Source organism: Scyliorhinus torazame, chromosome 3, assembly GCF_047496885.1.
Source record: "Scyliorhinus torazame isolate Kashiwa2021f chromosome 3, sScyTor2.1, whole genome shotgun sequence".
Taxonomy (NCBI): Eukaryota; Metazoa; Chordata; class Chondrichthyes; order Carcharhiniformes; family Scyliorhinidae; genus Scyliorhinus; species Scyliorhinus torazame.
The window spans coordinates 207564988-207589273 of record NC_092709.1 but is presented as its reverse complement, the minus strand read 5'-3'; the positions used below and the strand labels follow the sequence as shown (position 1 = coordinate 207589273).

The window sequence follows — 24286 nt, the reverse complement described above, 5'->3', positions numbered from 1 at the left end:
GGGCCGGAGAATCGCCGGGGGTGGGCACGCCGACCGGCGCGCCGTGATTCCCGCCCCCGCCGAATCTCTGGTGGCGGAGAATTCGGGACACGGCGGGGGCGGGATTCACGCCAGCCCCCGGCGATTCTCCGACCCGGCGGGGGGTCAGAGAATCCTGCCCCTGGTGTGGTGGCTGCGGACTGTATCCAGCACCGCCACAGTCGGGCGGGAGCCGTGCTGCTGGCCGGTGGGTGCTTCTGCGAGGGCTGGGGGGACAGGTGGGGGGTGGCCAGGGGGCACTATCTGGCAGGTCGGGTCCGCTGCAGGTCGTCACCGTGCGCATGCACGGCCATGGATCTGGTCATTTTCCAGCCCTTTTTATCGTGGGAGCCGGGAGTTTTACTCGGCGCAGCTACTAGCCCCTCATCGGTCGCAGGATCAGTGAAGGGTTAGCGCCGATTTGTTTGACATAAAATGCCACAGTTGAAATGAAATGCCACATTCCGGCGCCTGTTCGAGGAGGCTGGTCCGGGAATTAAACCGTGCTGCTGGCCTGCCTTGGTCTGCTTTAAAAGCCAGCGATTTAGCCCTATGCTAAACCAGCCCCTGCAGTTCCACCGCACTTACTCTCAAAAACTGTGAATCCAGCCCTAGATCGTTGGATTACACTCAGTGATGTGGGCAAGCACGGGTAGAAATAGAAGATAAAGAGGATCACGAGTGGCTTGAGGCATGGTTCAGGAGGGAGGGCTTCAGATTCTTGTGGCATTGGGATGAATTCTGGAGCAGGAGGCACAATAGGGACGGACTGCATCTCAACAGGATTGAGACCAATGACCTTGTGGGGAAGTTCATTAGTGCAGTTGGGAAAGGTTTAAAAATTGGCATGCAGGTGGGCACCAGCATATGGAAGTAGAAAAAAGGAATAAGGCACATAAAGGAGAGAAGTGTTGGATAGCACTAGATAGCAAAGAAAGTAGTACATTTTCAGTAGGAGCCAACTAGGAACGTATATGAGGAATGCAGAAACAGGTTTAGAATGCATATATGAAAATAAACAAATTGTGGTGAATAGGTAGGTGAGCGACATGCACAAGATGGTGTAGGGGCAATAATGGAGAGGTGGCTTTAAAAATGCTTAATATTCAAGGATACAAAGTATGGTCGAATGGTCACCTAAGATGGTGTCCTACATAGGATGCTGGGAGAATTGGCTAAGTTTAAGGACAAGCAGGCTGTAGCTCAAATAAACATTGATGAGCAAGCTGCAGCCCAGACTGTACAATACACAGGAAAAAGGCCACCTCCAGGCCGTCCCAGGAACAATGGAAACATACTGTCAATCACAAATGTCTGCCAGATACAACGGCACCTGCATTCCTTATTTGGAAGGGCTTACGTGCCTCTAACACCTCGAGACATGGCCAGTGAGTGCACACCCCACAATCAATGTGGTAGCCCCTGATTGGACTTGATCAATCAGGGTGATCGAACCCTGATCAATTGATTGGTAATGACCCAGGGACTGCTGAAAAGGGGTGCGAAACCAATAAGGTTAAAAGATGCTGCACCACCTTAGAATCTCACTCCCTGCGGCAGCAACGAAACAATGGTGATCTTCATCAGCCACCATGAGGTGGACCATCACGCCACCAATAGAAGGAAGATCAGAGCCAGGAACAGATCAAGGACCGGACATTGAGGACTACAGGACATAAATGTCAATATCTGTCTGGTACTTGCTAGTCACTCTAAAGTTAAGTTCATGTCTAGCATGAACGTTTAGTACTCTGCAGAATAACTTGTGTTCATGGAGTGATTGATTAACTATAACATTGTGTGAGTGTGAATAAATAATATTTGATTAAAAAATATTTGATTAGACAAAGTAGACCCACAGTCTATTGTCCACTGCATATGGGTTAAAGACGCACTGTGGTAGCAACAAAAGCATTCAAAAAAGATGGAGAAGGAAAAAGGAGGCGAGGTGGCAGTACTGAATACAGGCGTCATTGTAGTTTTGGAAAGAGATGATGCCCTTAAAGGGCAATGTCAGAATCCATTTAGTTTTCAAGGATTAATCAAGGATAGTCAGCATTGCTTTGTCAAAGGGAGATCATGGGTGGAATTTAACAAAAAAAGAGTGTCCCGTTGTGGGCATGTTTAGCGGGGTCTTTCCCAGCCCTTACCTGCATTTCCAGCACTGAGGAGCTCCGCTCATCAGCGCAAGAGGAGATCGGGGCACCATTTTTAAACGACACCCAATCTCTCGGTCCCCAATCTAACCCCCAATGCCCCAACCTACCTGTTGGGGGTCCTTGAGCCCCCCCTGCACCCCATCTTCTCAGAGCAGCGCACCCCCAGGCCCGATCCCTGTCTCGGGCAAAGTGCCACCTTAGCACCGTCAGCCTGGCACCCTGGCAGTATCCCTTCAGCCTGACAGTGCCACCTGGGCACCCTGGCAATGCCCGGCTGGCACCCTGCTGGACCCATGGGGGCTTCCCATCGCCTATACAATGAATGGTAGGACCCTCGGAAATACAGAGAATCAGAAGGACCCTGGTGCACATGTCCAGAAATCCCTGAAGACAGCAGGACAGATAGATAGGGTGGCAAAGAAGACACATGGGATGCTTACCTATATTAACTGAGGCATAGAATATAAGAGCAGATGGAGCTGTATAAAATACTGGTTAGGCCACATCTGGAATATTGTGTGCAGTTCTGGTCACCACCAGGGAGGAAGTGAATGCACAAGAGAGGGTGCAGAGGAGATTCACCAGGATGTTGCCTGGGCTGAAGCATTTCAGCTCTTATGAGAGACTGGATAGGCTGGGATTGTTTTCCTTGGAGCAAAGAAGGCTGAAGGAGGATCTGATTGAGATGTGTAAGATTATGAGGAGAGACATAGAATCAAGGAGGGGAGACATTTCTGAAATGTGTTTAGGAGAACTTCCTTGATCAGTATGTTCTCGGTCCAACTAGAAAATATTGCTAGATCTGGAACTGGGAAATTAAGTGAGTCAAGCGGATCAAGTATCAGTGGGGAAACAGTGGGGTAAGAGTGATCATTATATCATAAGGTTTGGATGAGTAATGGAAAAGAGCAAGGAACAATGCAATCTAAAGCAGAATTTATAAATTGGAAGATAGCTAACTTCACTGGAATAAGATGGGATCTATCCACGTTAAAATGGTACCATAGGCTGACACGAAACACTGTAACAGAACAAATGGGTGATCTTTAAGAAGGAGATGTTTCAGCTACAGGATAAGTATATTCGAGCAAGGGCAAAAGGTAGGGGGAAACAAAACCAGGGCTCTTTAGATGATGAAGGTGATAGTAAGAAGTCTTACAACACCAGGTTAAACTCCAACAGGTTTGTTTCGATGTCACTAGCTTTCGGAGTGCTGCTCCTTCCTCAGGTGAATGAAGAGGTATGTTCCAGAAACATATATATAGACAGATTCAAAGATGCCAGACAATGCTTGGAATGCGAGCATTAGCAGGTGATTAAATCTTTACAGATCCAGAGATAGGGGTAACCCCAGGTTAAAGAGGTGTGAATTGTCTCAAGCCAGGACAGTTGGTACGATTTTGCAGGGCAGATGGTGGGGGATGAATGTAATGCGACATGAATCCCAGGTCCCGGTTGAGGCCACATTCATGTGTGTGGAACTTGGCTATAAGCTTCTGCTCGGCGATTCTGCATTGTTGCGCGTCCTGAAGGCCGCCTTGGAGAACGCTTACCCGGAGATCAGAGGCTGAATGCCCTTGACTGTTGAAGTGTTCCCCGACTGGAAGGGAACATTCCTGCCTGGTGATTGTCGCGCGATGTCCATTCATTCGTTGTCGCAGCGTCTGCATGGTCTCGCCAATGTACCACGCTTCGGGACATCCTTTCCTGCAGCGTATGAGGTAGACAACGTTGGCCGAGTCGCACGAGTATGTACCGCGTACCTGGTGGGTGGTGTTCTGATCACCACCAGGGAGGAAATGAATGCACAAGAGAGGGTGCAGAGGAGATTCACCAGGATGTTGCCTGGGTTGAAGCATTTCAGCTCTTATGAGAGACTGGATAGGCTGGGGTTGTTTTCCTTGGAGCAAAGACTACCAGACCTGGTGGGCGACTCATCGATCGATAGTTCCAACGCGCCACAGCAAAAAACCGTACCAACCTCCTCTGAAGACAAACATGGGACACAACCGACAGACTACCCTTCGTCGTCCAGTACTTTCCCGGAGCGGAGAAACTACGACATCTTCTTCACAGCCTTCAACACGTCATCGATGAAGATGAACATCTTGCCAAGGTCATCCCCACACCCCCACTACTTGCCTTCAAACAACCGCGCAACCTCAAACAAACCATTGTTTGCAGCAAACTACCCAGCCTTCAGAACAGTGACCACGACACCACACAACCCTGCCATGGCAATCTCTGCAAGACATGCCAGATCATCGACATGGATACCACCATTACACGTGAGAACACCACCCACCAGGTACGCGGTACATACTCGTGCGACTCGGCCAACGTTGTCTACCTCATACTGTAGCCACCTAAAATGGCTGATTCTCTATTAATTTGGCCAAAACCCGATTTAAAATGGCTAACCGAAAAGGCTGATGGGAAAAGCAGCCAACAGGACACAAACGGACAGCTGCAGACAGAATAGCGTATACGGCTCTGGGGAAGTCGGCCCAGATCGATACTCAGGACTATTAGCAGCATATCAACCCAGACATCTGCAGTTTAATAGGCTATCCCCGGGAACAATTAGCAATTGAATGCCGGGCCAGACCTGTCGGCGCCTGCAGTGGCCGAAACAAAGACAGGTGAACGACCACCCCCCGATCGAGGAATCTCCCCATTATTGGAGCATATCGAACCCAGTGATTGGGAACAAGTCCAATCACTTGGCACTCAGGGTCAAGGGCCGCCCCGAGAGGCGGGAAGCCCCTGGGCCCTATAAAGTGAGGGGCCAAGTTCAGATTTCTCTCTCTCTCCCTTCTTTGCCTGCTCGCGACCTTCGCAAGAACCTTCAACAAAGAACCGTAAGTTTGACTCCAGCGATCGCTACCCGATGAAGACCCCTAGCCATCGACCCGTATCAGCCTTTTGAATCCCGCGGGCCAGATCCGATTCGATAAGCCATTCGTTTCCCTGACCTGGCGGTCCCTTCCTAAAGTTAAGTATTGGCCAGTAGTGGTAGGTTTCGATATAGATAGTAGGATTATTGTGGAAGCATTAATTGTTGTATATAATAAATGACCGTTGATTTCAATCTTACTAAGCAGTGTGCTGACTTATTAATCATAACTCGAGCTTGAACCACGTGGCGGTATCAGAAAGATACCTGGCGACTCGTGAGCAAAGGTGACATAATCAGAGGTAATAAAACTAAGGCTAAAAAAGAGCAACAATACGCTGCAGGAAAGGATGTCCCGAAGCGTGGTACATTGGCGAGACCATGCAGACGCTGCGACAACGAATGAATGGACATCGCACGACAATCACCAGGCAGGAATGTTCCCTTCCAGTCGGGGAACACTTCAGCATCCAAGGGCATTCAGCCTCTGATCTCCGGGTAAGCGTTCTCCAAGGCGGCCTTCAGGACACGCAACAATGCAGAATCGCCGAGCAAAAGCTTATAGCCAAGTTCCGCACACATGAGTGCGGCCTCAACTGGAACCTGGGATTCATGTCGCATTACATTCATCCCCCACCATCTGGCCTGCAAAATCCTACCAACTGTCGTGGCTTGACACAATTCACACCTCTTTAACCTGGGGTTACCCCTATCTCTGGATCTGTAAAGATTTAATCATCTGCTAATGCTCGCATTCCAAGCATTGTCTGGCATCTCTGAATCTGTCTACATATATGTTTCTGGAACATACCTCTTCATTCACCTGAGGAAGGAGCAGCGCTCCGAAAGCTAGTGACATCGAAACAAACCTGTTGGACTTTAACCTGGTGTTGTAAGAATTCTTACTGTGCTCACCCCAGTCCAACGCCGGCATCTCCACATCGAGGGTGATAGTGAATACGATGATGGCCTACCTTTCATGTCAAGCGAGAAACAGACCAAATACATTAAGTTAGGCTTTTAAAATAGAGACATACAGTGCAAAAGCAAGGAAGGCGAACCTTTAGAAAAATGCTGGCTCTATCTCAACTGGAGTACTGTGTTCAATTTTTGGCACCGCACTTTAGAAAGGATGTGAGGGATTGGAGAGGGTACAGAAAAGATTTACAAGAATGGTTCCGGGGATGAGAGACTTCAGTTACGTGCACAGATTGGCAAAGCTGGGACTGTTGTCTTCAGAGAAGAGAAGGTTAAAAGGAGATATGATGGAAGTGTTTAAAATTATGTCTGGACAGAGTAGATAGGGAAAAACTGTTTCTTTTGGTGCAAGGACTGAGACCCAGAGCACATTGATTTAAAGTGATTGGCTAAAGAAGCTGAGGTGACACGAGGAACAATTTCGTTTTTACTCTGCAGGTGGTTCCAATCTGAAATGCACTGCCTAAGAGTATTGGGAAGGAGATTTAATTCAGGCTTTCGAAAGGAAATTGAATAATTATCCGAACAGAAAAGATTAGCAGGGTTACAGCAAAAAAGGCAGGGAAGTGGGATTAGCTGAGTTGCTCTCACAAAGAACTGGCACTGACATGATTGATTGAATGGTCTCTTTCTATGTTGTAACCATACTCTGATTCTATGATAATTAAGAGAGGAAGAAAAGAGGGAAAGAAGACTGAAAAAGAGAGAATATGCGAATGGAATTGCAGTTAACATTTTTTTTTTAAAATTGAGAGTACCCAATTCATTTTTTCCAATTAAGGGGCAATTTAGTGTGGTCAATCTACCTAGCCTGCACATCTTTGGGTTGTGGGGGCGAAACCCATGCAAACACGGGGAGAATCTGCAAACTCCACAGGGACATGACCCAGAGCCGGGATCAAACCTGGGACCTCGGCGCCGTGTGACAGCAATGCTACCCACTGCGCAACCGTGCTGCCCGAATTGCAGTTAACATAATAGGAAACCCAAAAATCTTCTATTGGCGTGAAAACAGTAAGTGGGGAGTAAGAATTAGGTGGATCTTATGAGGGACAAAGAAGGTGCCATATGCTTAGAGGTGCAGGATAAGGCTAGAATACTTAATGTCAAAAGAGTGAGGGGGGAGGGGTAAAGAGCCCCCCCTCCCCTCCCCAGCGAAGCCACAGGGGTAACAGCAAAAATCACAACATGAAGAAAATAATTATAACAAAACACCCAGGATGAAAGATGGGGCCAGGATGTAGCCCGACGGTCAACAGGGGAGGAAGAGGCGGGGGGGGGGGGGGAGAGAGAGAGAGAGAGAGAGAGAGAGGGGGGGGGGGTGATGGCCGATAAAAGGGGTGCGTGTAAAATTGTACATAAGAAACGTATCATTCTGTAAATAATTTGTGTTTTCTAAGTCTAATGCTAAACTGTTAAAATTGGCAACAGGCAATAAAAGTACTTCAGAATAAATATTTAATGTCATTCACACGTTCTGATCTCTTTATGTGTCACTATCCGCACCCTTCTTTGCCTTAACACTCCCCACTTTAATTCATTCTGTCTTTCTGTCCACGTCCCCCCACAACAGTAGAAATCTGACCCTATTTTTAGTTCTCTCCATCCTTGATAAAGAGCCATCTAGACTCAAAATGTCAGCTCCCTTCTCTCTCCACAGATGGTGTCAGACCTCTGCGATTGTCCAGTATTTTCTATTTTTGTTTCAGATTCATGCATCCACAGTAATTTGCTTTTATCTAGAATACTTAATGAGTAGTTTACATTGGTGTTTACTAAGGAAGAGGACACATCAGTGGAAGCAGAGATGGTAGAGATAATGGATGGGGTGAAAAGCATGAGCAGGATGCAGTGAAAAGTTGACCTCAGAGTGGATAAATATGACTTGCGTCTCAGGCTGCTAAGGAAAATGGGGTTCGAGGTAGCGGCAGGACTCACCATAATCTTCCAAACTTTTCTCCATATGGGGGAGGTGGCAGAGGATTGGAAACAGGCAAATATGACACACTTGTTCTGAAAAGTGTGTAAGAGCATTTCTCGGGGGCAATTTTCCACCTGCATTGCACCCGGAGCAAATCCCACTATGTCGGGAGAACAGTGAGAGTCCTGGGGCGGGATTCTCCGTTAGCTGATGCCGAAATCGGGAAATGCGATTTGGCGGAGAATAGCTTCCGATGTCAAAATCGCGGCAGGCACCGATTTAACGCCAAATCGCGATTCTCCGTTACCTTGAAGATGGCGTCAATGTGTTTCACTCCGCACGTGCAGTAGGCACGTTTACAGATCATTAATAGGACAAACCCGGTTGTCTCCAGGGCCTCCGCGATTCTCCGCCTCCAATGGGCCAAGTTCCCGACGGCGTGGTTCACTTGTGCTTTTAAAATTGTGAAATAGGCATTGCGGTTGCTGAGGGAGAGAGAAGGGGGGCGAAATTCTCCGGTAACGGCGCGATGTCCGCCGACTGGCGCCCAAAATGGTGCAAATCAGTCGGGCATCCCGCCGCCCCAAAGGTGCGGAATGCTCCGCATCTTTGGGGGCCGAGCCCCAACCTTGAGGGGCTAGGCCGGCGGTGGACGAGTTTCCGCCCCACCAGCTGGCGGAAAAGGCCTTTGGTGCCCCGCCAGCTGGCGCGGAAATTACATCTCCGGGCGGCGCATGCGCGGGAGCGTCAGCAGCCGCTGACGGCATTCCTGCGCATGCGCAGTGGAGGGAGTCTCCTCCGCCTCCGCCATGGTGGAGACCATGGCGAAGGCGGAAGGGAAAGAGTGCCCCCACGGCACAGGCCCGCCCGCGGAACGGTGGGCCCCGATCGCGGGCCAGGCCACCGTGGGGGCACCCCCCGGGGCCAGATTGCCCCACGCCCCCCCCAGGACCCCGGAGCCCGCCCGCGCCACCTTTTCCCGCCGGTAAGGTAGGTGGTTTAATTTACGCCGCCGGGACAGGCATTTTAGCGGCGGGACTTCGGCCCATTCGGGCCGGAGAATCGCGCGGGGGGCCCGCCAACCGGCTCAGCGCGATTCCCGCCCCCGCCGAATATCCGGTGGTGGAGAATTCGGCAACCGGCGGGGGCGGGATTCACGCCAGCCCCCGACGATTCTCCGACCCGGCGGGGGGTCGGAGAATCTCACCCGGGATATGGGAAATGTCCAACATCGCCATAGCTTGCTGACAGTTGTGCCGCTGGCCAAGGGGCTTCTGCTAGGGCCGGGGGGGGAGTAGTGGGGGGTGGCCACGAGGTGGGCTGTGGGGTCAGAGTGGACGGATGTGGAGCACCATTGCCACAGCCGGCAAGGCAGTCTTGTAGCTGTGCACACCGCTAACAGCCCACTTTGAACTTAGTGCCACCGGTCGTATAGGTGTCCCCTTGGGGCACCACCTGGGTGCTCTCTGGCCCCAGCCGACCCATCAGCTCTATGGACAAAGTCCAGCACGACCAATGCCATCTTTTTGGCTGGGTTGAGTGTGTGTGGGGAGTGTAATGTGTATATGTGGCTGCAGCTTGCCAGCCTCCCGAGTGTCGATCATGGACCAGGCGAATCCCGCACAAATTTCAGTGGAATCGCAGCACCAGTGCAAGCCCCTCAACAGTAGCAGAATCGATCCAGGTGCTGCACCGGCTTTTCTGTCATAAAAATCCACGGGTTCTCCATTGGCGTCAACAGTTAGTCTCAGAAACGGAGGATCCAGCCCAGATTAGCATATTAAAAGCTGCATTAAGCAGTATTAACATATTCAAAATCGGCTTTAAGCCGATAGGGTTAATGCTAGTGTGGATGGTAGTCAGGGTGGGCACTAGAGATCCGGAGTGCTGCCGATGTTGGGGGAGGGGGTCTTTACTGTCACTTTGCTGCTGCTTTAATAATGCCGCCTCAATCTTTGTGAAGCCAGGTTTGTCGGCATGTTTTGGCACTGCCGCTCTCAATGTCATTGCAGATCATGATCCCCTCCAAAAAACTGGCTAAGTGCGGGAAGATCTCGATGGGAACCGTGCCAGAAGAGCCGGTGTGAATCGCACCGATTTCTGTGCCTGAAATGACAAACTCAGCCCCTACCACTTTAGATGGGTTGGGGTGGGGGAGTGGAAGTGGCTGGGATGGGTTCTAATGTGCACACCCATGGTTCACGGAAGCAGATGTGCATGTTAAAGCACAGCTACCACAGTCAGATTTGATTTTGGCTATTGGGATGCCCAAAACTCGACTTAAGTATGGGTTATGTCGCCAAAATGTTACAAAGCAGTTAAATGCAAACATTTTGTAACCCGGGGACAGAAAATTGTGGAGTATTTCGTATTTGGCATTGTGGTTGGTTAGCTAGCGCAATGGATCCACACGGGTTCTTCAACTCCGGGGCTTGGCCTCAAAGTCAGTGTTAACTTATGGGATGAAAATAAATTCCAAGTTAAGTATGGTCCTACACCACAAATTAAGGCAAGACTGTCTAAATATGTTTTGTGTGAGATCCTTATAGCTACACAATGAGATTTTCACCCCATTAGCCTGTACTCGATTCACGCCAAACCTCAGACAGGTAGTAACTCGCTGCTCCACCCAGCTGCTTATCTGCTGACAAATGACCTCGCCAGAAGTAGCAAAGCAATTAAAAGAAGAACAATGTTGCCTCATGTGTATAATTTGTAACAGTAATGAGCATGTCTTAGATTAGAAGTGAGAATCTGAATGTAGCAGCGAATGTCCACTTTACAGATCTATTTCATTCCAAGCTATTACCTACAGATACTTTCTACCTCCTTAAAAGTGAGAGGATTATAATTATTTCCTGTAAAAGGGACTGAGCCATCTCACCTTGGGTTCGCCTTGAGGCAATCATTACATATGCAAAACCAATAACAAGTGCAAGCATTGACTAAGGTCAGAGTCACGCGGCCCACACTGCAATCTTCCAGTCAAAGCTGTGTTGGTATCACCAAATTGTTGTAACACCTCTCACCTGAAGAGTTTGTATTTTTCCTGTAAAGTTTTCCTGGAAGGTCACTTCTGTCCTTGCTCCATCACCTGCTGAACCCTCTGGGATAAAAACACTGTCATGTGACAATGCCCTGGCTCCCATGCTAGTGTTAGCAGACCTGTCAACATTTTATAAATAGGTTACGAGGTAAAATTGCATTAATACCTTGCTTAAATTGTACTAGTATTAAACAGGTGCAATAGAAACCTGTGACAGGTGGCTCTGGCATTTCCATTTTATTTTTAACCTTCAAATCCACCTTTTTAAATGAATTCTCAAAAGTATTTATGAATCCATATTTTACCAAAGTGTACAGTCACAAATATCTGGGGCTTCACAGTAGCACACTGGTTAGCACAGTTGTTTCACAGCTCCAGGGTCCCTGGTTCGATTCCCGGCTTGGGTCACTGTCTGTGTGGAGGCTGCACGTTCTCCCCGTGTCTGCGTGGGTTTCCTCCGGGTGCTCTGGTTTCCTCCCACAGTCCAAAGATGTGCAGGTTAGGTGGATTATCTATGCTAAATTGTCCCTTAGTGTTCAAAAAAAAGGTTAGGTGGGGTTATGGGGACAGGGTGGAGGTGTGAGGATAGGGTGGAGGTGCGGGCTTGGGTAGGGTGCTCTTTCCAAGGGTCGGTGCAGACTCAATGGGCCGAATGGCCTCCTTCTATGCTGTAAATTCTATGGTTCTATGAATCTATGAATTCTATGATATTTTGTGAATGTATACCTGCATGGATTTCTTTTTGGATGAGTATATCCCCATGTATATTTTTTTAAGTCACTATTAATGGACTAGCTAGGTTTAGTTCATCAACTTTTTTCAGGCGTTCGGTCTTGTCTTGGTCATGAAGGTGATCACCGTTGTGGGTATGTGAACTGTGGGTGGGTTGGGCTTCACTCTATCTCTAGTTCAATAACCTGTCTGAACTTATATATGAAGAAAGTCAACTTGAATGAGTTATTGGAAGATTGCTAGCACTTCTGGAATCATGCAGCCTTCAGGAGAGAGTAAGAGGGGATCAGGGTAACATCTGCTTGAAGAATGTATGGTTAGGTGTTGATGAGTGAGGGGGGAGTTGTGTGTTAGTTGAAACAATTTCAGTCATTGAGGAAGTTATTTTTCCAAAGGTGATGTAAATCATACACGTGAAACAGTGCTTTTCTGAAATACCACAACTGGGGACTTCTAGCTAGGGTTTGGGTGTTAAATTGCAATAGAGAATATCAATTCTAACTTATATTGCCTGAGATTGCTGCAGGAGACAGAGGGCGATTCCCCCCCCCGCCCCTGGTGGGAGAATCGCTGGGGCTACCCCCACACGTGACTCTTCCACACACCCCCAAAACCAGCGCCGCGCGAATCCCGCCAGGTCGCTCGGAGAATCGCCGCAAACAGCGAGCAGCGATTCTCCGGCCCGGATGGGCCAAGCAGCCGCGCGTAAATGGCCTAGTCCCGCCGGCGCCATCCATACCTGGTCGCTGCCGGCGGGTACTCGTCATGAAGGCTTGGGGGGCGGCCTGTGGGGAGAGAGGGGGGCTCTATTCCCGGGGGGGGGGCCTCCGGAGTGGCCTGGTTCACGATCGGGACCAACCGATCGGCGGGCCGGCCTCTCTGTCGGTGGGCCTCTTTTCTTCCGCTGGCGAGCCTGGATCTATCCTCCACGTTTGTGCGGGTGGGCCTGAGGGAGGACGGCCACCACACATGCGCTAGTTGGCGCCGGCCCAACTGCGCATGCGTGGGACCCAAGGCACCGTGTCTTTTACTCCGCGCCGGGTCTCTGACACCGTGCCGAGGCCCCGCCCCTGTAAATCAAGCGACGCCCCTGCTAGCCCCACGGAAGGGGGAGAATAGGGGTCTGGGAACGGACGCCGAAGGAAAAAAAACACCGGTTTTTACTCTGGCGTCGGCACTTAGATTTCCATTAGGAGACTCCCACCCAGAGATTTTCATTCATATTGCATCTCTCAGGAGGTGAGGGACTGTTGTGGCGAGTTCACGGGACCTTGGAGAATGGGCGGAATTCTCCGACCCCCCGCCAGGTGGGAGAATCGCCGGGGGTCGGCGTGAATCCCACCCTCGCCGTCCTCCCAATTCTCCCGCCCCTCAAAACTGGCGTGGCGTGAGTCGCGCCGCCCACCTTGGAGAATGGTGGAGTCCGGCGTGACTCAATGGGCCCCGGGGTTGTCCGGATTCTCCGGCCCGCGATGGGCCAATGTCCCGCCCGTTCTATGCCGGTCCCGCCGGTGTAAATTGGAGTTGGTCCCTTACCGGTAGGACCTGGCGGGATCCGGGGTTCATCGGTGGTTGCGGGGGGGGATCTGTCCCCGGGAGGTGCCCCCACGGTGGCCTGGCCCGCGGTCGGGGCCCACCGATACGCGGGCGGGCCTGTGCCATGGGGGCACTCTATTCCTTCCGCACCGGAGGCCGTGGTCATCCGCCATTCCCGGTGTGGAAGTGAATCCATGTGCGCATGCGCGGGGATGATGCCAGCACGGACTGGCGCTGCCGTGCATGCGCCGACCGGCGGAGGCCCTTCGGTTCCGGTTGGCGTGACGCCAGGCCCCTATCCCGCCGGCCGGCGTGGCGCCAACCACTCCGGGGCGGGCCTAGCACTGAAGGTGCGGAAGCACCTTTGGGGCGGCCCGACGCCAGAGTGGTTCACGCCACTCCATCCCGCTGGGACCCCCCGCCCTGCCAGGTACGGGAGAATCCCGCCCATTGTGTCAAGTTGCTAGCCAACAGTCTCATCCTTGACTAAGACGTTGACATTTATGGACAAACCTCTCCTCTTCTCAGAGTGTTTTCCCTAATGAAAAGGTGGGGAATTAAATCACATGATGAAAAAGAACACTATTCTTCATTGTTTATAAGACTAAAATAGTTTCAAACTCAACCCTAGAGATGAAAACCCAAATACCAATCCATTATACTGACACACCAAATTCATTGAATTTTGATCATGTTTAAGAATTGAAGAGTGTTGATATAGACCTATGCCTTATACCTACCTACTGAAATATAAACCCCATAAACATACAGATTACAAAAATAAAGTCGCCATTGTCCCAGGTGACCATAGGCTGCTTTCCCCTTTGAGGGAGAGAACTGATTAGTGGTAATTTAACCTGAGGGTCATCACATCTCAGGTGAGTAGCAAGATTCATGAATAACCTCAGCCGGGATGGGAATTGAACCCACGCTGTTGGCCTCCCTCTGCATCACAAACCAGCTGTCTAGCCAAGTGAGCTAAAAATAACTTATGCAAAATGTTTATGAAAGGTTAAATTGCTAATTTCTCATTAAAAAATTTTTTTTAAAAAAAAGGACTGTGCAGGATGGCACCCTGGGTCTTCCCTTGGCACCCAGGCATCTTGGCACTGCCAGCCTGGCACCTTGGCATTGTCATTCGGGCATGTGGCAATGTCACCCTGGCACTGCCAGGATGCCCAGGTGGCGCTCCCAGGCTGGAAGGGGAACTGTCAGGGTGCCAGATTGCCCATGCCAGGGTTGGATCCAGGGGAGCCTTGGCAATATGAGGCGGTGTGGGGTGGGGGGGCTGGGGGGGACTTGAGGACCCCTGGTGAGGTAGGTTTGGTGAAGCAGGGGGGTCCTGAAGCTGCATTGGGGGTGCAGAGGGGGATCAAAAGATTGGGGCTGCCTTTAAAAAGGGCGCCCTCATCCACGAGTAGTCTTCCTGCACAGGCGAGCTCGGCTCGTCGGTGCCGGAAATGACTTAAATAGTGGCCTCGTTGGGGAGTTCTTCGCCGAAGGCAAAAAGAACGGCAAAGTGCCATTGAATAGTGGCATCTTTCTCGGTGATGCAGGCGGCAAAACATCCCGTTAAATGTGCCATTCAGCGGGCTTTAACTCGAGTCTGCTGAATCAAGCCTTATTTCTCAAATGTTAGGGAACGACTGAATGTGGCCTGTGAGGTGACAAGAAAAGATTTAAAGATGGCCCAGCATGGAATGAAAGCCAGGGCTGATAGGCAATGCCCAGACTTAGGGGGCGATTCTCCGCGCCCTGCGCCGGGCCGGAGAATCGCCGCAACCGCGCCACGACGCCCCCACACTGGCGCGCGATTCTCTGAGGTGCGGAGAATCGGTGCCATTTCCGCGGAGCGTTTGACGCGGTGCTGGTCGCGGGCCGCTGGAATTGGCGGGGCCGCCGATTCTCCGGCCCGGATGGGCCGAGCGGCTGGGAGGATGCGACAGAGTCCCGCCGGCGCCGTTCAGCCCTGGTCGCTGCTGGCGGGAACTCTGCGCGAAGGGCCGGGGGCGGCCTGGGGGGGGGGGGGGGGGGGCTCCGTCCCCGGAGGGGGCCCTCCGATGGGGTCTGACCCGTGATCGAGGCCCACCAATCGGCGGGCCGGCCTCTGCCCCCCCACCCCCCCCTGCCTACTTTCCTGCGCGGCCGGCACCTGAACACCGACGCCAGCGCGCAGTAGAAGTCCCCCGTGCATGCGCAGGTTAGCGTGGTAGACCTGCGCATGCGCAGGTTGGCGCGGCGCTCATTTGGCATCGGGAAGGGAGGCTGGAGCGGCGTGAACTGCTCCAGCGCTGTGCTGGTCCCCTGTGGGGTACAGAATAGGTCGTACCCGGGCCCGGTTCGCGCCGTCGTGAAACGCGACGGCGTTCACGAAGGCGCGAACACTTGGGCTCCATTTGGGAGAATCGCCCCCTTACAGTTCTACCACAGTAGTGAGAGTGCTTGTGTTTTACCTGTGTCAGACGAACACCTGAAAGCTAGATTCAGTGGGCCATATCACAGTGAAAGGAAATTGAGCGCAGTAAAATATCTGGTATACACCCTAGATAGATGCAAATCACACAGGGTGCGTCATGTGAACATGTTGAAAAAGTATTGGGTTAGGGGAGATGAGAACAAGCAGGAGGTCTTGTTAGTAATGAAGCAGGAGGAAGACAAGGGGTTACATTTTGACAGTGACTCCTTATAATTCATTTAAGCAATGAGGAAGTGCTAGAAAATTTAAATCAGTGATTAAGTCAACTCCCAGATAAGAGCCAGAGCGAACAGGCAGCGTTACTGCAGTCCTATAAATGTGTTTGCGTGAATAAGCACAGTGCTAAGCATTGTTGCTTCACAGCACCAGGGACCCGGGTTCAATTCCCGGCTTGGGTCACTCTGCGGAGTCTGCACATTCTCCCCGTGTCTGCGTGGGTTTCCTCCGGGTGCCCCGGTTTCCTCCCACAAGTCCCAAAAGACGTGCTGTTAGGTGAATTGGGCATTCTGAATTCTCTGGAGTGTGGCGACGAGGGGATTGCAGTGTTAATGTACACCTACTTGTGACACTAATAAAGATTATTATTATAACCTAGGTAGAACGGGGGTAGTGACTCATGACATAGATGTGGGGGACACCATTCCAATCAAACAACATCCATATAGGAAAGTCCAGCTAAGTTAGCAGAAGTACAGAAGGAAATTGAGGGCGAGATTCTCTGGAAAGCTTTCCATGTGTTGTAGCGAGCGGCAGTTGCCGCCCGTTTCCAGGCGCTCGGCCCAGCGAGGCCGACAACACTAATCAACGTTAATTGGTCCACTTAACGAGGCCTCACGGGCTTCCCGCCCTGAAGGCCGGCTCGCCAGCTGATTCGCCGGGACCGCACTCGCCAGCCCCCCGCTAACAAGGTCGAGCAGCACTTAAACTGCACTTGCTCAGCCAACCCCAGCCAGCTCTCAATAATGGTGCCCAGGAGACCATCCCCAAGATTCGGGGATGCTGACCTGGGGAGGCACCTGGACGTAGTGGAGGCCAGGAGATGTGTCCTGTTCCCCCGAAGGCCCCAGAGGTTGAGCTAAAAGGCAGCCAGTGCATTCTGGGACGAGGTGGCGGCAGCTGTCGGCTTGGGCAGTGTGACCAGGAGGACTGGCCTCCACTGTCGGAAGATAGTCAACGACCTACACCGGGCATCACGGGTGAGTAGACACCAACACCCCCACCGATCACCCTGCTAAGGGAGCATCCGCACAGGCAACCCCCAACCCTCCCTCCATCCCCTTCCCCCTTCAGCACTCCCACCACCCACCCCTTCAACCCTCCCTTCACTCCAACCCTCCCTTCACACCCCCCCCACCCACAACAGTGAATCACGTGTGTGGCTAACGGCCCTCTCTGTGTCTCCTCAGGAAATGGTCTCCCATAATCGGCTGGAGAGGGCCAAAATGGCGATGGGGTACCGGACCTGAGAATCCTCACCTCCTTCAGCAGTGTGCCCTGGAGGTGACCGGTGTGGCCGCGACAGATCGGTCACCCACGGGGAGGCTGGTGGACACCACAGAGGTGAGGAACCACCAGGCTCCATGCGGAGGACCTGTCAAACGTGAGTAGTGAGTGCCTTACTGACTGACCCATCCCGCCCACTGACCACATGTTCATTCTCCCACAGGTCCAGCAGCCGCCGCGGCAGCCCACCCCTGGCAGCCCCCTCCCCTGACTCCGAGGAGAACGCCTTGGAGGAGAGCTCCGAGGATGCAACTGTTGTAATCACAGCACAGCTGTCATCCCCACCCTCCACCAGCGCAGATGCACGCACCTCGGTGGAAAATGTTAGTGGTCAGGCTTTTGGGGCACGATCTGCTGAGCACCACACAGCTGCTGATGTACATCTGATGGAGGCAGGAACCACCAGGCGGGACAGCAGTCACAAGTCTGCTGGATCCCTGACCCAGCTGGGTCCCAGCCTGAGTTTGAGCCCCTGAAACAGAGTTACCCGGAGCTTATGTAGACGATAGGGAGCGGCCGGGACATTCAGAGGGAGGTGTCAGCACGGAAAGTTCTGGAGAGCAAACAAAAACTTTGGCAACACCGTCATCTTTACCACCTGGATCCTCCCAGCTAATGATAATGGCAAAACATCCCACTTCTTAATATCTTCCTTCATTTCCACCACAATTTCAGCAAGTTCAACTTGTACAGCTGCGCCCAGATTGGTGCCACTTACATTCCCGACCGAAAGCTTGACCATACCAGCTGAAACAGCAGCTTCCACAGACTCCTCCACTGCCCCTGTGCGTTGATCGGAAACACCTCGCTCTTCCCCATGTTGAGCTTATACTCCGAGAACAGACTAAACTCCCACAAGATCCCCATAATACTATCGAAACTTTTCCACCGGGTTTGAAATATACAACATGAGATCATCCAGGTACAAAGTGACTCGGTGTTCCACTCCCTCCCCGCTTCCCCGAAGCTCTGAGTGCCGTAACCAGTGGCTCAATCGCAACAGGGAGAGCGGACACCCCTGCCTCACCCACGATGTAATCCAATAACTGACGTTATTCATCCGGAAATTCACCTTCGAGGCCTTACACAGCAGCTTCACACGATCTACGAAATCCTGCCCTAACCCAAACCGGCCCAACACCTCAAACAAATACGCCCATTCAACCCGGTCAAATGCTTTCTCTGCGTCCATCGACACTACCACCTCCATGTCCTGGTTCCCTGGAGGCATCATGAACATGTTCAATAACCTCCAACATTGGCCAACAACTGCTGCCCCTTCACAAACCCGGGCTGGTCCTCTCCTATCACCCTACGGCACACAATCCTCTGGATGCATCGCCAGCCCTTCGCCAATATATTCGCATCCACATTCAACAACGGAGTCGGGCAGTACGACCCACATTGCTCGGGTCCTTATCCCCAGCGTGGGAGGGGAGGGGCGGGGGGAGTCCCCCTTCTCCAACAACTCATTCTACATCTCGACTAATAGGGGGCTCAATTCCAAACCAAACGTTTTATAAAACCTGCGAGAACCCATCTGGGTCCGGGGCCATCCCTGACTGCGTAGAGTCGACACATTCCACTACCTCCCTCAGCCCCATCGGCGCCCCAAATCCTGCACCTTCCCCTCCTCCACCTTCGGAAACCACAGCCTGTCCAAGAACCGACTAGTACTCTTCTCCCCCACCGGAGGCTCCGACTGTACAGCTTCTGCTTTAAAAGCCTCAAATACCCCAAGTCTGGAACCTTTGCCAAAACCTGCTTCATGAATTCTATATCATCCCAATTTGGGGCATTTTTGTTCACCAGCACGGCCATCCAATCTCCCGCTTACCATCACAAACCTCCCCCAGGGTCTGTCACTATATTTCCCACCATAAAGGCCACCCTCTCATTCACTAACATCGCCACCCCCCTCGTCTTCTTGTCCAACCCAGAGTGGAAAAGCTGCCCCACCCAGCCCTTCCTCGGCCTTGTCTGATCCTCTGCCTTCAAGTGAGACTCTTGCAGAATCGCAACATCCGCTTTCATACTCCTCAAATGCACAAATCGGGCAGCCTCTTGATCAGTCCATTTAATCCTTGAACATTCCAAGAGATCAGGCAGGCCGGGGGCTCCAAGCCCCCCCCCCTCCACTCCAGTCAGTCGTATCCCCACTTTAATGGGCTACTTCAGACCAGTGTCTTGCTCACCCTCAGGGTCCCCGCCCACAAGATGGGCACCGCCATTCCCCCTTAACCAAATGCGCCACACCAACTCCATCCAAGTCAACAACCCTCCCCTCCCTCCAAACCCAAACCCTCTACCCTCCTAACTCTCCCTCCATCCACAAACAAAGAAAAACAAAAAAAAAAGCAACCCAGCAGAGACAATCATATATACAGATCACAACCCTTTGAAATTTCTGGAGAAATTTGGAGATCGGAACATCCGGTTATTCCGGTAAAATGTGGCCAGGAGAGAAAAAGTCATTACGGATGCTTTATCCTCAGTATAAAGGAGACTTTTGGGGAAAGTGTGTGTAAATTTTCTGGGGCATCTTCTGTGTTAATTCATGCACTTGAATTTTGTAATGTTTAATAAGATAATAATATAATAATAATCACTTATTGTCACAAGTAGGCTTCAATGAAGTTACTGTGAAAAGCCCCTAGTCGCCAAATTCCGGCGCCTGTTCGAGGAGGCCAGTACGGAAATTGAACCCGCGCTGCTGGCCTTGTTCTGCTTTACAAGCCAGCTGTTTAGCCCACTGTGCTAAACCAGCCCCGATAGACCTAATAAGAAAAGGGTTGAGAAATGAAACATCCTTCAAATTAAGACATTTCATTTTTCAAAAAGGGGGGGGGGGGTCATGGTTCTGCCTAGTAACAGCAGTAACACAAATTTAACAAGGCATGACAGAATGCAGTCTGCCCAGTAACATCTGCCTAGTGACAACAGTAGCCAGATTTCGAAAGGCATAATGAGGTGGACTTTCCCGGTAATGAGATTAGCAGACATCCAGATGGAATCATGTGTAAATCGCCTATTAGTATAAACAGCTTACCTAGATGAATGAGATCAGTGGAGGTACACACATGCTAATTTCGAGTGACAAGGAATGTAAGAGAGACAAATACACAGCATGAAAAATCAAATGGGAAAATGGTACAATTGTCAGAACAGAGAAGACAGTTTACACCTAACGGCTTGGGAGGCCAGTCCACAACTGACAGCTAGGAGATTAGGCCCGCACCTATGTCTTAGAGTTGCCTCATTGCCCCCCCCCCCCCCAACCCCCACCCCCACACACACTTTTTTGTTAGGGTGGCAGGGACCATGGCTTCATGGAAAATCCAGCTCTATGTTACAGAGAAGGGTCTCATGTATAAGTGGCTCCATTAAACTGAAATGACCTGCTGATCTGAGCTGAACCATTAGGTTTTGATAAAACAGTGTAGCACCTTGTATCATATACATTCAGTAAGTAGGAGGTTATCCAATGTTTAGCAGCTCCAAATCACCATGTGAAGGAAGACTGGAGGCTGCAGAAGATCAAAATGATCAAATTAACAAGGTTTTATGAGAACTCGTGTAAACATCAATGCATTACGATTCCATGTGTAAACTGAAATCCATAAAGCCAGTGGGAGCTGAACTTGTCTTTTTGAGCAATTCAAAATGTTACTTTCAGTATTATAATACCAATATCTGAAAATGACATGGTTCCGATCACAAATGAATATATTGCATCTATGACACATGTTAAGCTCAGAATGCACCACACTGATACACCTTTCCTTGCTGCAAGTTTGTTCCATTCCTGTTCTAGCGATGCCAACTCCCAACTCCAATTATGGAAATTAGCATTAGTAATTGAGTTTGCTGACAAATGTTTTCCTTAAATTACCCTTGCTGTCCCTTCACTTCATATTGATTCCAATTCATCAAGCCAACAATCAATATGAATGATCAAAACTGATGCTGAATAGAATCCTAGAAGCCTACAAAAGAAACAGCACAGAGGCAGGGCATTGGGCCCAATTTGTCCATGTCGACAACGTAACACAAGTCAGAGATTTGGTTCATGACTTTACTGCACTAAAGGACATTTATACTTTGTTTCAATTGCAATGAAAAAACATAGTTCAAGGAGGTTTTACCTTAATTCATCTTCATGTTCCCCATCAGCTGACCCAATGCCATTTCGAACATCCCCGGTGGATTGACTGGATTTTAGGTTTACTTTCTCAGGAATTATGGGCGGTACCTTCCTTCGTTTTTTACCGAATAGTTTCCTTAATGGTTGGAATTTGCCCTGTTTTTTCTTCTCTGTTAATTACAAGGATCACATACACTTTAATTGCTGTTCTGCCAAAGGTTCAATGCTAAGTGCACAGAGCAAACCGCATTGTACAGTCATATGTAAACCATGGTCAGAGTCCAATTACTACATCAACCAGACATTTATGTTTTTTAGATACTGGAGCTCGTTGCCGTTAAAAAAATAACGTGCATAATTGTTGGATGCCTTTAACCATAGTACAGTTTCAAGGTTTCATAAGACCATTTGAAATGAAGTGTCAGAATTTAGAATCAACCAGCTGTGATGTGGAAATGCTGCCTGCAAACAATAGTTCCACCCACTACAATATTGTGCCTCAATGGCAATGTGTATGACAGGAGCATTGTGTGCATACAGTGACGCATATAGTGCGTCCCTATAGACATTGATTAAAAAAAAGGTTTGAAGCACCCAGGCTCTCTGAGATGAAATGTATCTTGAGCAGTAGAACAAAATGGGCAAAGGTGGATTGGCAGCCAGTTTTCACCTGGGAAAGAATAGTAGATGAGGTATAAAATGCACCTGTTTAGTGCTTCCATTAATGACTGACTTCATCCCACTTGTGAGCACAGACCCACACATATAATAATAATCTTTATTGTCACAAGTAGGCTTACATTGAAGTGACTGTGAAAATCCCCTAGTTGGCACATTCCAGCGCCTGTTCGGGTACACAGAGAGCGAATTCAGAATATCCAATTTACCTAACAGCACGTCTTTCGGGATTTGTGGGAGGAAACCGGAGCACCCGGAGGAAACCCACAAAGACACAGGGAGAACGTGCAGACTCCACACAGACAGTGACCTAAGCCGGGGATCGAACCTGGGCCCCTGGAGCTGTGAAGCAACAGTGCTAACACTCTACTGCCGTGCCACCCACTTATGAGCAGGTACCCCTGCTGTCCTTGAACCCGCCTCTGGGAAAATGGTCCAAGGGTGGCATAGCACCTACAAACTGACACACTGGTCAGCGGCACAGGTTTTCATTCCTCCTGCCTTTGTACTCGCCCCCACATGCCCTGGAAAAGCAACTAGGGAGGGACAGAGAGGAACACAAACTGGGAGTGAAAATAAACCTAGGATGGGGGGATTGGAGAGAGAAGCACGAATGGGGGAGAGATAAATACGGAGAAATAGAGAGAGAGAAATATCAAACTGGGAACTGGGGAGGGAGAGAGGGAAATATCAAACTGTGGGAAGGAGAGAGGGAAGCACAAACTGGATCGAGAGAGAATTCAGATCAGCATGTGATGTATATTGTTGTATAGTGGGTTTTTACAGGAGTCAGGCAGCTTTCGTGTTTCTTGCTCTGAGAACTGAGCTTCACCTCCCTGAAACTGGGCTTCAGTGGTGGCTTTTCAAGTCAGTGACTGAGGGTGGAATCTTCGGCTTCCCTAGCGGTGGGTAATTTGGTGGGCAGGGGAACTTAGTTTGGTGTGAGGTCGAAAATCAGTTTCCCCACAGTGGGATGAACCTTAAGAATTAATTTCTTGTGACTGTAAAGATGGGTTCAAGGCAGGCCGACCTTCCTGAAGAACAATGTCGGGAAACCCCTTTGAATGCATTTGCAAGTCATGCATATTTATTAAAAGGGCACTTTGCTGAAGGGAGGAAGGGTTAACGTGGAAAAGGTGGGAGGGATTCTGCAGGCTGTCTGTGTGCCCTTCAATATGGCACCCAGGCCTTCAATCCTGGGGTTCAGATGTGCTGCCTGTCCCCATCTAGAAAACCTGCCAACTCCTCGCAGATGCATATTTAATGAGCTGTACAGCGCAAGATTGCATGTGGGCAGCCATTCCCCCCAACCCCAATAGAAATCACTCCCACTTCTGTGCCCTGCCACCACACTTAGGGCGCGATCTACCGACTGCATTGCACCCGAACGGTGGTGTGGTGTGGCCAGTAGTTCCCTCTTCTGGGACCGAACCAGACCTAACGTGATCTCATGAGACACCGCAATCTGAGTCTCGCCCATGTGGGCGGGATCAGTATTTGACAAACTGCATATTAGAGTGAGGCAGCTAATCTCAGTCTAATATCTGCTCGTCTGATCTACCAAGGCCCTGGGATTTAATCCCTTCACATTGGAGACTCATGTGAGTGCCATTCAGTGGATCGGCACTTGCGGAGGTCTTCCAGGGGACTGGAGGCCCTGAGGCGGTTGCCTCTGGGCAGGGTGGCATCCTGGCGCTGCTTGTGCCACATGGGCACTTTGGCAGTGCCACCCTGGCACTTCTACACTGGCAGTGCCTGGGTGCCCAGGTGGTACTGCCACCTGGTAAGGGCACTTCCAGGGTGACACTGGCAGTGCCAAGGTGCTAGGCTGGCATTTTCCCCATGCCAGGGATCGGGCGCAGGATGCTCTGCCCATTTGAGGTGGGGTGCAGGGGGCCTGCGTCTCCCCCTTTTAGGTGAGTTAGGGCTTTGGGAAGGTTCGGGGGTTGCGAAAGAGGTCAAGAGATCGATTGCCATTCAACTTGATGTGCATTGTAAAAAGTAATAAAATTATATGAATGCTTTAGTTCGAAGTTACTTGCTCTTTGGGGCGATCCAATGGCCACGCTGCACCGGAAAAGCAGCTCTCCATGATGCAGTGTGGCCAATCAAAGCTGGGAGACTCCATTCCCAGGATCCACCCAGCTCGCAACGCCTCGCAAGATCCAATGCGATCTCGCATGAAGTTGCACTGTAAAT

At 50.6% G+C, this 24286-nt stretch overlaps 1 protein-coding gene across 6 annotated transcripts in view; it reads right to left on the bottom strand.

The window, feature by feature from the left end:
• Positions 1-24286, bottom strand: part of cracd (capping protein inhibiting regulator of actin dynamics) — a 389395-nt gene that overhangs the window by 110780 nt on the left and 254329 nt on the right. For 4 of the 6 annotated variants that reach the window (XM_072496811.1, XM_072496816.1, XM_072496812.1 and 1 more), the window contains 2 exons: positions 21411-21579; positions 11002-11137 (listed from right to left, as the gene is read on the bottom strand). The exons of 1 other annotated variant lie outside the window; for it this stretch is intronic. In XM_072496811.1, the coding sequence (XP_072352912.1) occupies positions 11002-11137; positions 21411-21579 (305 nt within the window). The remainder of the gene's footprint in view (positions 1-11001; positions 11138-21410; positions 21580-24286) is intronic. One more of the 6 variants, XM_072496814.1, reaches the window with a different exon arrangement.